Here is an 18,363-nt window from a genome sequence, read left to right on the forward strand (position 1 = left end):
AGGGGAAATGGAGGAATTTTTTTCTCCTACTGTACAAGTGAAGGGATTTAAACCAAATGCTGTCTGAAGCATGCTTAGGGACAAAAGAATCTTGAAATAAAATACCAGGTGAGCTATTAAGGCCCCTGGGCCTCTTGTTAAAAATGGATATCTTTGGGGAAGACATTCCCAATCGAGCATTTTAGCCTGGAAACACATGGATAGTGGAGCGGGGTCTTAATTATTTGTGAGCATTTGCATAGTAGGCCACAGAAAAAATAATTGTGACTGTTGGTGGTCTCACAGAAAATAACTACCCCCCTGCCCCACCCCCTTCTGCATTTTTTCTGGAATATTCTCTTTAATGATTATTTTGGTTCTAAAACTTGTATTTTCAGATTGCATTCATAGCAACAATGATAAACTACCAGCCCCCTACATATGAAGGCTATCATTACCCGGGAAGTGCACGAGCTTTTGGCCTCCTCCTGTCTGTGATACCCATAATTCCAGTACCTGTTCTCATGGTATCACAGATAGTCAAGGCTAAAGGTTCAATAGTAAACGTAAGTATGTAAGCAAAGAAATGCTACTGTTTTTAGTCACATCTATACCAACAGGAATTTTAGCCATATATTGGTTTTAGTTCATCTGTCATACTTGAAAAGATATTAAGGATGTATGCTACCTTACTGTGACTTAAAGACTAAAGGATGTATGCTACCTTACTGTGACTTAAAGACTTAAGGATGTATGCTACCTTACTGTGACTTCAAGACTTAAGGATGTATGCTACCTTACTGTGACTTAACTTAGGGATGTACGCTAACTTACTGTGACTTCAAGACTTAAGGATGTACGCTAACTAACTGTGACATAGAAACTTAAGGATGTATGCTACCTTACTGTGACTTAGAGACTTAAGTATGTATGCTACCATACTGTGATTTCAAGACTTAGGGATGTATGTTACCTTACTGTGACTTCAAGACTTAATGATGTATGCTAACTTACTGTGACTTCAAGACTTAATGATGTACGCTAACTTACTGTGATTTGAAGACTTATTTCAAGACTTAATGATGTATGCTAACTTACTGTGACTTAGAGACTTAAGTATGTATGCTACCATACTGTGATTTCAAGACTTAAGGATGTATGCTACCTTAGAATGACATGACAACTTATGGATACATGTAAATCCCCCCTAACTAGGACATCATTGATGAAACTTGAAGTATACCTGCATTGCCACCTTTAATTAGGTCACTGTGACCTTCATACCAAGGCCAAATGTTGATTGAGTGCAAAATTTCCAGTAAAAATCTTGTCCCCACCATTACTTTCAAACCGTTACAGATGTTTTGAGGAAATCCAACCTGTACCTGCATCACCCCAAGGAAGTAAGCACTGCACAGAAATACGGTCACTGTTACCTTCAAATCAAGGTCAAAGGTCAAGTAGCAAGTGATATCTCGTCCAGACCATAGCTTTTCATCCTTGAAAGATTTCTTGATAAACCTTTTAAATGAATGTGCATTACCCACTGAATGTGTGCATTGTGCTGTAATTAGGTCACTGTGACCTGAACCTTAAAGGTCAAAGTAAAGCAAGAGCAAAAATTCTAGAACATCAAAGAGGTTTGCAGTATATGGCAATTACAAATAAGTGCAGAATTTTCAGTAAATTTTGTCATGGATGTAAAAATTAAACTATTGAAGATATTTTAATGAAACTTGAACAATAGCTTCATCATCCACAGAGGATGTCATTGTGACTTTAACCTCTAGGTAAAAGGTCAAATAATTGTAAAACAGATACAATGTATGTATATTGGCCAATAAGGGGAGATGTATGTGTTTGTTATCAAAAACAACCTCTAGTGAATAGACCACTCATGTCAAATAAACACTAGAAAAATTGTAACAAAAGAGGAGAAAAGTAAACGCTGGTCCAGTGTAGGTAGGGTCCTTACGTAGTGTACCTTCTGGAACAGCTCTACCTTACACACAAGGAAATGAGAGAACAGCTCTATGTTACACACAAGGAAATGAGGGAACATCTCTACGTTACACACAAGGAAATGAGAGAACAGCTCTGTGTTACACACAAGGAAATGAGGGAACATCTCTACGTTACACACAAGGAAATGAGAGAACAGCTCTATGATACACACAGGGAAATGAGAGAACAGCTCTATGATACACACAAGGAAATGAGAGAACAGCTCTATGATACACACAGGGAAATGAGAGAACAGCTCTATGATACACACAGGGAAATGAGAGAACAGCTCTATGATACACACAAGGAAATGAGAGAACAGCACTACCTTACACACAAGGAAATGAGAGAACAGCTCTATGATACACACAAGGAAATGAGAGAACAGCTCTATGATACACACAAGGAAATGAGAGAACAGCTCTATGATACACACAAGGAAATGAGAGAACAGCTCTATGATACACACAGGGAAATGAGAGAACAGCTCTATGATACACACAGGGAAATGAGAGAACAGCTCTATGATACACACAAGGAAATGAGAGAACAGCTCTATGATACACACAGGGAAATGAGAGAACAGCTCTATGATACACACAAGGAAATGAGAGAACAGCTCTATGATACACACAGGGAAATGAGAGAACAGCTCTATGATACACACAAGGAAATGAGAGAACAGCTCTATGATACACACAAGGAAATGAGAGAACAGCTCTATGATACACACAGGGAAATGAGAGAACAGCTCTATGATACACACAGGGAAATGAGAGAACAGCTCTATGATACACACAAGGAAATGAGAGAACAGCTCTACCTTACACACAAGGAAATGAGAGAATGTATTCTACCTAGTTATCTTGAGAAGCTGGTGAATGTTGAGGACACTCACACCTTCTATGTTTTAGAAAAAATGTAGTGACAGCGCTCTCTCAGGAAATTGTTAGATAAGGCTGATCAAAAGTTGAAATTACTCATACACAAATTACAATTTAAAATGTAAAGTAATGACTTCAAGCCTGGCCATGGTGTAAAGTCTATGAGTCGACAAATGTTCATGTTTATTAGTCAGGTTTATTTTCCTGTAAACTAAAGTCACTTGCTTCTTATGAATGTGATTAAATCATCTGTAACAAAATTGGTGAGATTAAACTGAAAATTGTTTGATGATCCGTAGACACAGGTTATTTGCACTTCTCAGAAAAATTTAATAATATAGTTTTATTTTAATTTAATTTATTTTAATTTTTTAAATATTAAGACAAAGAAAATGTATATTCCTAAAAGTTTCATTTGGTTGTGATATAGTTGTTTTTGCTAACATTCCTGAATGCTTTATTTTCCAGCGTATTTGGAAATTGACACAGCCAACTTTGGAGTGGGGACCACACATCAGTAAATACAGAGAAATGTACCAAACATCTGTATATCCGCGCCTACAAGGCCTGCAGCTTGTACGCGCGAATCTGTTTGGTGCTCATGAGCGATAACTACTGTACCTCATACTATAGTAACTCATTTAGTCGTGTCCAGTCTGTGCTGACCGATGTCTTATAGTAACTCATTTAGTCGTGTCCAGTCTGTGCTGACCGATGTCTTATAGTAACTCATTTAGTCGTGTCCAGTCTGTGCTGACCGATGTCTTGCCAAGCAATGATTGATGTTTGACAAGTTCTTACTGGTTTCTGGTGGCAAAAGTGATTGATTTCTCGATGTCTAGCTGCAGTATTGGCAGTTGTCTGGCTGCAGTAATGACCAATATCTAGCAGTAGTGACCGGTGTCCAGTACAGTAGTGACTAATGTTTAGTACTTTCGTTTTTTTCTCTCNGGAGCTTAATGGCAGGCACCCACCCACCCTGTTCCCAGGACATTTACCAAAGTGGGGAGGGGGCTTATTTGCGAGAGGGGGCTTTTTGCCGGTAAAATATGATAGTAGCGACCAGCATCCAGTTATTGAGTGACCAGGGTCCTGTAGTGACCAGTGTCTGACTACAGTACATCGTCACAGCTTAATGTCAGTTATGAGACCAGTTTCAATAAAAATGATAAAGATGACGGTAAATGTAAACTACACCAGAAATTTTGTAAACATTGGTTACAAAGGAATCTTTTGATCCCTTAATTTAAACTAGAATCTCTTATTCACCGATTATTAAGACATTTCTCAACTGCTAATTTTGATATATCTTTATAATCAGGTGTGATAATAATAGAATCTCTTTTTTATTTTGAAAATTCCTATTCCCCTGATCATAATAGAATCTGTTGCGCCTGAGAATATGAAAAAAAAATCATTTATCTCTTGATTATGACAAGATTCTCTTGTCCTCCAATTATGATATAATCAACCTTTTAATCCCTTTTTGATGGAGGATTCTCTTAATCCCTGATTATAAAGGAATTCTTTATCCCCAGATTTTTATAGAATCTCTTATCACCCTATTTTTATAAAATCTCCTATTCGCCCCGATTTTGATAGAACTTGTCTTTTCTTCGAATTCTTATAGAATCTCTTATTCCCTTATTTTGACAGAATCTTTTATCCTCAATTTTTGTAGAATAACTTATTCCCCTATTTTGACAGAATCTTTTATCCTCGATTTTTGTAGAATAACTTATTCCCCTACTTTGACAGTCTCTTGTCCCCTGCTTTATGATAGAATCTATTATCCCCCGATTTTTATAAGATATCTCGTTCTCTCAGATTTTGATAGAATGTCTTATGCCCAGATTATGATGGAACGATAGAAATTTCTTCTTATTTGAAAATAAAATCTTATTTTTGTACCTGATGTATCATGGCAACTGTTCCTTGAACAAACTAGTCCTTTTAATTATTATCGCACCATTTACTTTTAAATACTTAAAATTTGTCCATTTCATTATGCTAATGTTAAGTTTTAATATTTAAACAGGTTAATTTATCTCTTTTGCAAATTTATCCATCAAACATAGAAAATTGAATATTGTTTTGTCGGTTATTTTAACATCCCAAAAATTAAAGAATAGGCATGAGCAGCAGAATTGTAATTCTACAGGTTAATTATACCAGTTGACTTTATTTGGTTTCCAAATTGTGGTAATCATATATAACAAGAGGCCCATGGGCCTTAACGGTCACCTGAGTCTATAGTATTTATTTTTGTTGTTGAAATATGTACCAATTTGAGTAAAAAATAGTATAATGTTAACTTAACTTTGTCAGGACCATGAGCTGATCATTCCTAGACCAATTTTAAGTGAGATCGGCCTATTAGAACTTAGTAGCAAAATAGCGGCCATGGCAGCCAAATTGTATTTCTGATTGACCCGAAAAATAACAACACTTTGTCAGGACCATGATTCGATCATTCCTACAAAGTTTCAGTTCAATCGGCCAAGTAGATCTTTACTTTAAGTTTGAAATAGTTTACCAAAATGGCAGCCGTGGTGGCCATATTGGATTTCTGATCGACCCGAAAAATAACAACACTTTGTCAGGACCATGAGTCAATCATTCCTACAAAGTTTCAGTTCAATCGGCCTAGCAGAACTTGACTTTAAGTTTGAAATATGTTTTCAAAATGGTGGCCGTGGCGGCCATATTGGATTTATGATTGACCTGAAAAATAACAACACTTTGTCAGGACCATGAGTCGATCATTCCTACAAACTTTAAGTTCAATCGGTCCAGCAGAACTTGACTTTAAGTTTGAAATAGGTTTTCAAAATGGCGGCCGTGGCGGCCATATTGGATTTCTGATCGACCCGAAAAATAACAACACTTTGTCAGGACCATGAGGCGATCATTCCTATCAACTTTCAGTTCAATCGGCCCAGCAGAACTTGACTTTAAGTTTGAAATGTAAAATGTTAACGGACGACGGACGACGGACGACGGACGACGTACGACGGACGACGGACGACGGACGACGACGGACGAAAACGGATAGCAATAGGTCACTTGAGCTAAAGCTCAGGTGACCTAAAAAGTTATGATTTTCTTTGGAAAGAATTTTCTTATCCTAAACATTGAACCTTTTTATTTTGTTTTTGGTACCATTCGTTTTAAATAAAACTGGAACAGTTTTAAAATGTTCAAAGTTTATTTATTTTGAGGATGTGAGCTTTTGTAATTTAAGTCGACTGCTAGCCTTGTGTGTGATGAGTGTGTAAAATGTGATGTCAGTATCTTATGACTTCATTGTCTTAACTGCAAGTTCATTGTTATCCATATATTGTTTATAATGTTTGTGTTATTACATTTTCTTACCATATTATGATCTCATACTTTTGAATATGTTCTTTTAAGAGATTTAGGCAATGTACATGAACTTCTATAACATAACACAATCAACAATAGTTGAAGCCGTGTGGGGTTTGATAAAATCTTGAACCTGTAATATAACGGATGAGATCGACTTATTTCAGTGGAGCACCAAAATTCTGTAACTTAATTTTCCCAACCTAGACACTAGCATTTACAGAATATTAGCCGAAGCTGAGATGATACCCCATTTTCCTCAGGTTACAGCTGGTTGAAATAAATTTTCGCATCACATTAGTTTAATTTCGTTTTTATTTCAATATAGTTTACAAGTATCCTGTCTTGGGCCTCATTTTAATAGTGCTGTGGCACTATTTAATATAATTGAAAGAATGTTACGATCACTGAATTTGACCTACATATGTCCTTTAGCGAATATATCATATATCTGGGTCACTATAGGTACATGTACAAGATTGTTACTAATTGCAGAAAGGGTCGCTTAACAGTCATGTTGCAAATGCTATATTTGACTGCATTTTAAATTTCAGTGGATTGGTTACGAAATGGTATAAAATGCTTTAAAATGTTTGAGGTTGTAAACAAAACATGTTTTGTCATGATTTTAGGTATTATGAGTATGTTTCATGTTTGCAGAATTGCTTTATACGTCGGTTTGAATTACTGTTGGTATAATATATCTATAGGAATATAGCAGACCGATTTGTAGCACTCCATACCATTTAATATTACATTTGAATAGATTATATATTGCTACTAAGTCATTTGCACATTTTAATCATGACTTGCTTAAAACTGCGGGGGATATTGATGACAATCCATCGTCACAGCCTAACGGCATTAAGTGGGGCTGGGGTGGGTTGTGTCAATTAAAATGGGGTGAAGGGGTTAAGCCCCAAACCCCTGGGTCTGGGGGCAAACCCCCTGCCCTCCAGGAAGCTCTTAAATTTGCAGTGACAGATAACAGAGCCTGAAAAAAAACATTGAGTTGCCAATAGTTTGCTTGATAAATGAACTTTCATCATTTGATTGAGTTTTATACGCCCGTCCAATTTGACGGGAATATTATGGTATGGCGTTGTCCGGCCGGCGTAAACTTTTGTTTGTCCGGCAATCTCCTCCTACATTATCGAGTGATCTCTTTGAAACTTGCATACATTATAATCATTATATGAAGTTGTGTCTCCCTTAAAAGAATTTTGATTCAACAATTTTTCCAATAGTTATTGCCTTTTGTTCATTTCAGTATTTGATTTTTGTCCGGCAATCTCCTCCTACATTTTTCAACGGATCTCTTTGAAACTTAGTAGGCTAAATAATCATGATATGAAGTTGCGTCTCCCTTAAAAGAATTTTGATTCGACGATTTTTGCAAAAGTTATTGCCCTTTATTCATTTCAGTATTTGCTTTTTTTATCTGGAGATTTTCTCCTACATTTTTATCGCATGTCAGCTAACCACTCTTTGAATGATGCAGATCTTATTTCAATGTAAGATAGTATAACAATCGACAGGCATTTTTTTGTTCCGCCCTGCGGTACTCTTGTTTCTTATTGTCTTCTTTAGATATAATATTGTTGTTTTACTGACCAGTGGATTCAGTGTATTGACTCGACTCATTCGCCCTTACAATTGTAAACTGGACTTGCCCAGTCTTTGGTTTGGTAATATAAGGTTCAAATGTGACTTAAGAGGTGAAAGACTAAAGGTAGCATTTTAACTAACACAAGTTGTTAATGATCGTTCTAGTCTTATATATTGACCGACATCTCATGTACACTAACAAACTTGGGCATTGTCAGATGATCATGGTTTGTTGTCAGTTTGTAGCCGATTGTATCCTGTAAATGTAATATTTCTGGATCTGTTAATGTGTCGTTTTGTAAGTTTGTGTTGTCCATATAAATACAATATCTATTATGGGGGTTTGACTATATTTAAATCTGACAGAGCATGTATAATTACAGTTTATTGTACTAAGCTGTGTTTCTGTATCAACATATGAGGTGTAGATATATGTATCTATTATCCATTTAACAAGTACTGACGCCAGTGATGATACGTTTCATTTATAGATTTTTTAAGATTTTTTTTTTAAACTCGGCACATCAGTGGACTGCAAGACATTCCTCAATATTGTCAATCAGTTTTGAAAACACCTTAAAAGTTATGTTAACGAAAATTACATATCAGATATAGACAGCTTGTGTTTATTTTTTAGTGCTATGTCCACATTAATGTCCGGGTTAACAAAATGTACTGTTAAATTTTCAGCACCAGAATTTCTAGATTTGCATTTTATTTTATATAAATGTCTGCCATAAATGTGCATCTTGAATTCAGATTAGTCTTGCTATAAAATACTGCTGCCAAAAATACTTCGTACATTTATAATTAATGTCTACAGTTTATTTGTTAATACGCACATAATTTAGGTCTTTTTCTGGTTATTGATTTATGCTCATAAATTAAGGGATTTTCTTGTTATTAGTTGTCCCTTTCATAAAGTTGTGAAAAATTGACAGCATATCAAATCTTCTAAATCCATTTCTTTTCATTACTTCATTTTTAGCTCACCTGCCCAAAGGGCAATTGAGCTTATAACGCCATGGTGCGGCGTCCGGCGTCCGTCTGTCCGGCGTCAACTTTTTACTTAAAACAACTTCTTTTCAGTAACCAAACGGCCTAGGATGGCGATATTTGGCCAGTAGCATCCTGAAATCAAGGGCTACCAAGTGTGTTCAAATGAATGACCTTCATCCATTTTCAAGGTCACAGGGGTCAAATATGTTAAAATCTTTGAACGACTTCTTCTAAAGAACCAAGAGGCCTAGGGTGATGATATTTGGCCAGTAACATGCTGGGATGAAGGGCTACCAAATTTGTTCAAACAAATGACCTCCCATTTCAAAGGTCACAGGGGTCAAATATGTTTAAAACCTTTAAAACAACTTCTTCTGAATAACCAAACAGCCTTGGATGATGATATTTGGCCAGTTGCATCCTTTAATCAAGGGCTACCAAGTTTGTTCAAACGAATGACCTTCATCCATTTTCAAGGGCACAGGGGTCAAATATGTTAAAACCTTTGAACGACTTCTTCTAAAGAACCAAGAGGCCTAGGGAGATGATATTTGGCCAGTAACATGCTGGGATAAAGGGCTACCAAGTTTGTTCAAATGAATGACCTTCATCTATTTTCAAGGTCACAGGGGTCAAATATGTTAAAATCTACGAACGACTTCTTCTGAATACCCAAGAGGGAAAGGATAATGTTGTTTGGCCAGTAACATGCTGGGATGACGGGCTACCAAATTTGTTCAAACAAATGACCTCCCATTTCAAAGGTCACAGGGGTCAAATATGTTTAAAACCTTTAAAACAACTTCTTCTCAATAACCAAACAGCCTTGGATGATGATATTTGGCCAGTTGCATCCTGGAATCAAGCGCTACCAAGTTTGTTCAAATGAATGACCTTCATCCACTTTCAAGGTCACAGGGGTCAAATATGTTTAAAACCTTTAAAACAACTTCTTCTGAATAACCAAACAGCCTTGGATGATGATATTTGGCCAGTAGCATCCTGAAATCAAGGGCTACCAAGTGTGTTCAAACAAATGACCTTCGCCCATTTTCAAGGTCACAGGGGTCATATATGTTAAAATCTTTGAACGACTTCTTGGAAAGAACCAAGAGGCCCAGGGTGATGATATTTGGCCAGTAACAAGCTGGGATGAAGGGCTACCAAATATGTTCAAATGAATGAGCTTCGCTCATATCCAAGGTCGCAGGGGTCAAATATGTTAAAATCTACGAACGACTTCTTCTGAATACCCAAGAGGGAAAGGATAATGTTGTTTGGCCAGTAACATGCTGGGATGAAGGGCTACCAAATATGTTCAAATGAATGAGCTTCGCTCATAACCAAGGTCACAGGGGTCAAATATGTTAAAACCTTTGAACGACTTCTTCTAAAGAACCAAGAGGCCTAGGGTGATGATATTTGGCCTTTAGCATGCTGGGATGAAGGGCTACCAAATATGTTCAAATGAAGGAGCTGCGCTCATATCCAAGGTCACAGGGGTCAAATATGTTAAATACCTTTCACCAACTTCTTCTCAGTAACTTAAAGGCTAAGGGTGATGATATTTGGCCAGTAACATGCTTGGATGAAGGGCTACCAAGTTTGTTCAAACAAATGACATTATCCCATTTCCAAGGTCACAGGGGTCAAATATGTTTAAAACCTTTAAAAGACCTCTTCTCAATAAGCAAAAGGCTAAGGGTGATGATATTTGGCCAGTAACATCCTGGGATGAAGGGCTACCAAATTTGTTCAAACAAATGACCTCCCATTTCAAAGGTCACAGGGGTCAAATATGTTTAAAACCTTTAAAAGACCTCTTCTCAATAAGCAAAAGGCTAAGGGTGATGATATTTGGCCATTAACCTGCTGGGATTAAGGACTACCAGTTTTTTTTAAATGAATGACCTTCACCCATATGCAAGGTCACAGTGGTCAATATATGTTTAAATCTTTAAATGACTTGTTCTGTATAACCAAAAGGTCCAGGGTAATGATATTTTTCCAGAAGCATGCTTGGTTGGACGACTATACACTCTGTTCAACCTTATGTCCTTGTTCGACATTCAAGGTCACAGGCGTCATATGTTTCAGTTTTTTAATAGGTTCTTATGAGTCAAAGATATTCTGCCTGTAGCTGTATTTTAGTCCACTTTAAAGATTATTTGCGAGATTAATACCAGGTGAGCGATTCAGACCCATTGGGCCTCTTGTTAAAAATGTTGTTGCAATCAAAAATAAATGTGATCTAAATTAAATATACATCAATCGTTTTGCAGTTGAAGATTTTGGAAATGTTTTCACTTTGAACACAAATTTTGGCCTCAATTATTGGAAGGAAAATACCTGAAGTAAATAAGCTAAGGCAATACCAAATGTAAATCTTAAAAGAGGGGTCAAACTTCAGTTTGTACATCCATATTTTGATATTGTATATGTGCACGTGGTACACTGGAAAATAGCTAGAGAGGCAATGCGTTACACAAAAGTTGTAAAATGTACATTGAAATCAAATCAATAAAATGTTATTTTTGTGTAATCTGTGGAGTTGTTTTTAATATTTTATACTACAGTGTAACTGTCTGTATATATGGTTTTGTACAATCACCAGTAAGTGGTTTTGTTTGGGGTTTAATATCCTCACCATACATTTATAAAGTCGTGGGAGACACTAGCGAAAAACAGTAGGAAAGAGAAAAGAAAAACAGATACCAAGTTTTGTGATACAATATTGACTACAGATAAATGTTGGTCTCTTCAATTTTCTCCAAGTAGCGTAATAGCTATATATAGACACCAAAGAAAACCTGAAATTCTATTGGGGACCCACAATAGCCGTCTTGTACATACAGCATGCAGTGACTACGAGATTCAGCATATCTACTCTTTCTACAAATCTGCACAGAAAAATATATTTGAAAAGGGATTCATCAAGGTATACAAATGACGACTTTTTGACAGTGATGTACATGTACGTACTGCTGTCTTTATTGAATAGAATAATATTGTCAGTTTCTGCTTTGTCTCCTGTCACTCGTACACAATGAATTTTAGAGTTCTTGTAATTTGACATATATATATATACAAGAGTGTTCTCGCTAAGAATGGAGTACATGTACTACCGGTAGTAAAGGAATTGAAAACTCAAAACGAAATTGACTTTTAAATTTGTATGATTTATTATCATGAAACAATGACATGAGATGAGGATGTACTGAAAACATGATGTATGTAGTATTATGTGTAGTAAAAAGTGATTCTGTTTATCATCTGTACTGTCGCTCCGACTTTTGAAGTCTACGTCACACCTACTTGTAATTATATGTAACTCGTCCATCAGCTCGTAATCCTTCCAGGTGAGTTTTGATCAAAGGTAACTGATGGTTTGCTTTTCATGGGTTCTGGATTGTCTCCAAAATCACTTCCATTCTCTTGATAATCCAACACCACTTGAATCCACAAATAGCCTATATGCTGTTTAACAGTTGAGTTCCATTTTTCTCAGATAATTTGAAGTATATAAAATGGTCCCCCCCCCCCCCATTATCTACGAGATATAAATTTTGAAAAATAATCAGAAACAGGATTATTATACAAGGATTTCTATTACTCTAAAGCCTTGAAAAAAATCCAATATTCAGCATATGGCCCAGCAACTTACTAGCAATGCAAGAATGTCAAACTTTATCCGAGTAGTAGCACCTCAACAGCTGGTGTCTAAACTGTTTCCTGTGGAGATTTCAAAAGTCTTGTCACTAGTCTGTCCACCTCCACATAGAACATGTACAACACATATTGCAATGGACTGATGTCACTCTCGAACCAGAACAACACAGATGGAATGCCGTCGTCTACCTGCGACCACGCCCCCTGCCTCCACGGCCACTGCTGCCTCGACTTCCACGGCCACCTCCACGTCCACGACCACGGCCGCGGCTCATACCAGCTACAACAACAGACTGACATTTTATTCCTGTTTTACTGACACTCGCTCGCCTTTCAGGTACCACCACGTATACAGTGTAATATCACGGGAGTGTTATTTTTGCAGTACCACAATATCTTTCATGTAAAGGTGAAACAAGATCGATAAAAATAGAGCAGTAATAATCAAACTGATTTCTATAAAAAAATATGAAAATCACTCATTTTCCTCCAATTACCACAAATTGTTGAAAAAAATATGGTGTATACAAATGAGTGAAAAAGAAGAAATAAATATTTCATGTACAAAAAAAACTGAATTCAATTCGATACCACTGAAGATTACAATTCACTGACAGAATTATGAACCTTTCAAGACATTATTTAAATTTTATTGGTTCAACGATTCAAAGTTTAACAACGTTATTGGATACCAGTCAAATATTCACAAATATTCAAACTTGTTGCCCATTAAAATGTTTCAATTTCTTACCTGCATCCCTGCTTTTCTTTGCCTTTGTCTTGGGTGTGTCGTCAATGAGAAGTGTGTCTAATGGGAGGCTGTCGGGGAGGATGAAGTAACGCACATTGTTTCCACGGATACTCAGAGAGTCAATCTGTACAGGGTCTTTGTTCTTCAACGTCATTTTAACTGCCTTCAAATGTGTGTTCATACTGATGTCCACTCCTGAAAGTCAGAAGTACAAAGATTAGCATCAATTATAACCATCTACAAATGTAATTTATATATATTCTGATCTATATAAAGATTATTGTACTTCAGATGCAGTCACACTTTTAACAAAATTGGCTTTTTTTGTTAAGTTTTGAAGAACATGTAAGGTGACAAAACCCAAATCAGATCACCAAACCATCATTTTATTCGTTCATTGAAAACTCTTGGGAGGAATTATATTAATTTATGGTTGTATCATGATCAAAGGAAAATTAACAATGGGAGTTCTTATTAATGAAATTAGCATCCGGGGCACACTTGAGATATTTATAGTATGCTGTGAAGTCACCAATCAGCGTTTCCATTTTTTTTGCGAATGTCAGCTCCCAAATTAGATTAAGGCTTAAATTTTGCAGTATCTTCCACTTCAAATGAATATTTTTTGACAGTATATTAACATTTTATGATGAACTTTAGACAAAAAGTATTTCTAAAGTGTGAATTTGTTCCTTTATATATATATATAATTAATCCAAAACAGATTGCATAGTCGCGCAACATTTTTTTAAAAACGTAATCAAAACACTGACATTTGGGTTTGAATTACGTTTCTGGTGCTATTTGAACTTAAAAACTAATCATCTGTAGACAAAAAATGGTGCATGACTATCTTTTCTAAGGCTTATTATTAATCATTGATATAACTGTATTTTTGACACATTTATTTGAAGTATTTTTTCAAAAAGTGATCCGATTTGGGCACTGCCTCCTTGCATCTGTAATGAGCATTGAAAAACAACACCAATAGAGTTTAGAAGTGACGCAGATGATTATTGAAATTCTATAAATTCTGTTTAGTGGTGTTTTTTTTGCTCAGTTTTACTGCTTAACCTTTTCACCACTGTAGACCATAATGAACTCATCCATATCAATACATGAAAGAGTCTACTAAAGTTACATAGGGGTGAAGGGGTTAATACAGGCGGTTTCCCTTAGCTTTAAAAAGTACCTTATTTTCCCAAATTTACCAAAAAATGAGGAATATATTCCCAATTTCAAAACAAATAATGCTATATTTTCCCCAATTCTTGTAGAAACAGACTGTTGTAAAATATAGGTAACAAAAACTGTGCTATTAACTATATTCATTTCTACCACATTTAAATGCTTTCACAAATCAGACATTCCTCTCAAAACAACCTCATAGACTTCATCCGAATACTTTTGAGATATTAAAAAGGGAAGATACAATCAACTGCTCTCCATGTGAAATTGATAGCATTTCAATGCAGATTTCTCTCTCAAGTTAAATAAAATCTTTATTTTTCGCATGTTTTATTTAACAAATTTATAAGGCAAAATCATAGTAATGGTCTGCCAATGCAATTACAAAGACAAAATTGAACATGGATTTATAGGAAATTGCTCACTAAAAAAGTTAAAAACTGAAAAAAGTGTTTGGTTTGGTTATTGATGCATATTGGTGTCAATTGCAACAGGCTAGGGCATTCATCTGTCAAAATAGTTTGGACTTGGGCACACTGACACTAAACGGCGCGAGACAAAATCACACGCATTCGTCACGCTGAGACGACCTTACTCATGCTAAAACATGTCTCACGCCACGTGAGCCATAAATCTCACGCATTCGAAAATATTCTCCCTCCATCCCACGCGAAGCCATAAATCGGCATTTTTTAGCTTGGACCGTACAAAGGGGAATAACTCTTATTGCAACGTTGTGCTTTGGAAGTGAGCTGACGCGAGGTGTCGCTTTACATCCAGTGGAAACAAATTAATGTAAATATATCTTAAGGCGAGTTGTTTTCACTCATAAACTTTAATATTGAACATACTTACCGTACAGAAAAAGAAAGTTTTACTAACAATATGTTTTTTATTAGGGAAGATTGTTGTCAGGTCGGGCCTTCAGAAATATCAAGAGAAAATGATTCTTGAAACACGAACAGACGGTTGCTAATGGCCGATGAAAAGTGCAAAGTTATTTTTTGCAGTAAATTGGCGTATATGATTTAACACACCAGAGACTTGTAGGAATAAACAATTTTAATCTGATGTGATGACGAAATAACGAGTTTCGGGAAGTGCTTTGGCATGTTGGATAGACATATATAGTACGTAGGTATACATAATCATGCAACAGATCAATTGAATCGGATTGCAAACGTGGTATAAATGATAAGGGTCCATTTGTTGCTTAGGATAGTAGCCAGAAGTGAACGGAAAATATTTGTTCACTGTCAAATTAACATATTTTTTTACCTTTCATGTTAATGAACTTTTTCATGTTACTACTATGGTAAAGTTCTTACTTTTGATATGAACTGTTATTTTTTTTAACAGGTCATGGAAAAACAGAAAAAAAAGACTGGTACCTGTTCTAGCTAAGGGTGGAATCGTTACAAGAAAGGTCTTTAATTATATAATGTGTTGCATTTCTTATGTCATTTTTTTGTGTGTGATAAATATAAATCTTTTATATATCTGCAAGTTTTTTTGTTTTATTTCCTACAAAGATCTTGAAGTGAAAAGATCAACAATGCAGTGTTATAGTCAGAGGAAGCCAGGATTTGTTTGATATATTTGTAAATGTTATCTTACACCCAAAACGATGTTTTGCCGCGACGCTGTAAAAAGTCTGACACATAAGAAAACCCAGTGAAGGGAGATCTCCCACACTGGACTCCTAAGAGGTTGGCAACCCTGCTAATTTAAGTTAAAACCACTAGCTGTAGCTACAGAATGAACCTGCCTGTTATCGTCCCATGGACTTGTGTTCCATTTTTCAGCTCTATCGTCACTGTTTCATGACTGAGTTTCATCAAAAATCTGAAAAGATAAGAGAAAAACACCTTTTAAACATACTGAACCCTGTTTTTAACACTTGTTGTTTACATCATAACTACATAACTTAATTTATTTTACAACAATTATGAAACAAGTTATTTCAACTTATATGAATCATGCTTGTTGGCCAGGATGTGGGCACGGTTGGACAGCTAGGGACCACAAACCTTTTCACTTCTGATTAGGAAATCAAATCCCATCCATATATTGGTGAAAAGCGAGTACATTACCATATACACAGTGCCAGCCGTCCACCCAACCTAGTTACACATCTATCGCCATTAACGTTACAAGATTTGAAAACATGCAACAATTATTTACCGACACTGCAAGTTTTATTCAGCTAAAACTGACTATAATCGTAGGCTGTATAATTCAGACTCGTCAGTTTTAGCAGACAATGTTCACCGGTAATACTGGCAAACGTATTCATCTGCAGTATTTTCTTCGTTAGTTTGTGTAAGGCAAACTTATTGTTTCCTGAAATTTAAGTAACAGGTTACCTCCCCTTCAACCCTTGATACAAATATAAATATTATTTAACAATTAACAATCACTTCGGTTCCAGTACAGAACATATTAAATCGCTTTTAATTCGACACACTTAGACTGGCTATACATGTACGTCAATAGTAGCACTCGAAAAACGTCGAGGAGACGATAGCGTTACCGACTCGATAGGCAAAGTAAATTATTCCAAGCAGAGTATGCCTAGCCTCGACAGTACAAGTCCAGAACAAATGCCAGAAATAAAGTTGTTCCCATGACAGAAACACACTTCATCATGTTACAATTGACGAGCATTTACCAGAACAACGTTGGAGTTAACACATTTATAATATGAAAACTGACCCATTGTATTTGGCACAAAAATGTAAACAACCGTATACCGGCTCCATACAAATTACGTTTACAGCTTAATAAAACATGTATCATATAAAATAAGCATCTGATGATATTAATCAAACATTAGATTTGATGTTAAATTGTTGCAATCGTGCATTCATACCTCACTAAATTCATGATTACATGGATTGGTTGACCATGTAAATTTTCCAAAAATGGCGCATACAATGCGTTTCAAATACGCTTCAAAATCCAGCGTTTCCTAGACGCTTCATTTGATTCTACATGTTATTCAAACGCATATCTGACAACGATATTATACGACTCACCGCCATAGATTTTATAGACGAACACAAACAAATTTGAAGCATTTATCGATAGCTCGTGCATTAATATGATTTCAATATAACTGTTAGGCCTAAACTTAATTAAATTGAATACAAAACAAAATGGGTACTTTAAAACTATGAAGTTTTTTTCTAGAAGAAGTGAATTATTGTGCAGGATATGGACTGTCATAGGAGCTAGCACGGAGTTAGATTAGTTATCTAAGTCCGTGGAGCTAGTGAGGGTAGGCCTGTTACCCAAAATTGAACCCTTTTTAAAGAAAACTATTGATATTTCATGTAAAGTTTCTGAAAGACCTTTTATTAACTGTAATGAAACACCACATGCCTTTGGCTTCTTATGTATTTCGTTGGTATCAACAGCATGTGTAACTATATATAGAGAGAGCTCATTAAAGTGCGTCAGATTCACTTGGAATTTTTAGCTGGTCGTGTACCCAAAATGGAACAATATTCACCATATATAAGTCAGTTTTATGAAAATAACTTACTGTATTTAAATGTTTGCTTTAATTTCAAAAACGTTTCGACCCTTTCTGACAAACTTTATTAATTTATTCCCTAAGATATCCGTTTAAACATAGTAGTTTTCCAATAGGCAATAGATCTAGAACTTAAATCAAGTTAATGTTTTCGCATCGTACTCTTTCCCGGCATTTTTTTTCATTTCATTTTTTTTATATTTCAATTGAGTTTTTCTGAGCAAAGATTAAGAGATGCTATTTGCTCAAAATGCATAAAACTATGAAATGATTTGATTGAGAATACATATATATTGCAAAATGAAACTTTATGCTGCGTCATAAATAGAAACTACATCAAAAGTGTTTCATTTTGGATACCCTCACCCTAGTGTCCC

At 35.8% G+C, this 18,363-nt stretch overlaps 2 protein-coding genes across 3 annotated transcripts in view; one reads left to right on the top strand and one right to left on the bottom strand.

The window, feature by feature from the left end:
• Positions 1-3,811, top strand: part of LOC110448371 (sodium- and chloride-dependent betaine transporter-like) — a 36,455-nt gene extending 32,644 nt beyond the window's left edge. Inside the window, exons 14-16 of one of the 2 annotated variants that reach the window (XR_002462718.1) lie at positions 378-545; positions 3,336-3,537; positions 3,584-3,811. Coding sequence is in view for 1 of the 2 variants with exons in the window: in XM_021494566.1 (XP_021350241.1) it covers positions 378-545; positions 3,336-3,479 (312 nt within the window). In the remaining variant the exon portion in view is untranslated. Of the gene's footprint in view, positions 1-377; positions 546-3,335 lie in introns of both variants that reach the window. The other variant, XM_021494566.1, reaches the window with a different exon arrangement.
• An 8,187-nt stretch (positions 3,812-11,998) lies between these two features.
• On the bottom strand, positions 11,999-17,428 carry LOC110448108 (small nuclear ribonucleoprotein Sm D1-like). The gene is made up of 4 exons (XM_021494173.1): positions 17,321-17,428; positions 16,217-16,293; positions 13,261-13,455; positions 11,999-12,789 (listed from the first exon to the last, which is right to left on the bottom strand). Exons 1-4 carry the CDS (start codon positions 17,332-17,334, stop codon positions 12,695-12,697), a joined length of 381 nt encoding a protein of 126 aa, XP_021349848.1. The 5' UTR covers positions 17,335-17,428; the 3' UTR covers positions 11,999-12,694.
• Positions 17,429-18,363: the final 935 nt, after the last annotated feature.

The sequence above is a fragment of the Mizuhopecten yessoensis genome, unplaced genomic scaffold (assembly GCF_002113885.1).
Source record: "Mizuhopecten yessoensis strain PY_sf001 unplaced genomic scaffold, ASM211388v2 scaffold419, whole genome shotgun sequence".
Taxonomy (NCBI): Eukaryota; Metazoa; Mollusca; class Bivalvia; order Pectinida; family Pectinidae; genus Mizuhopecten; species Mizuhopecten yessoensis.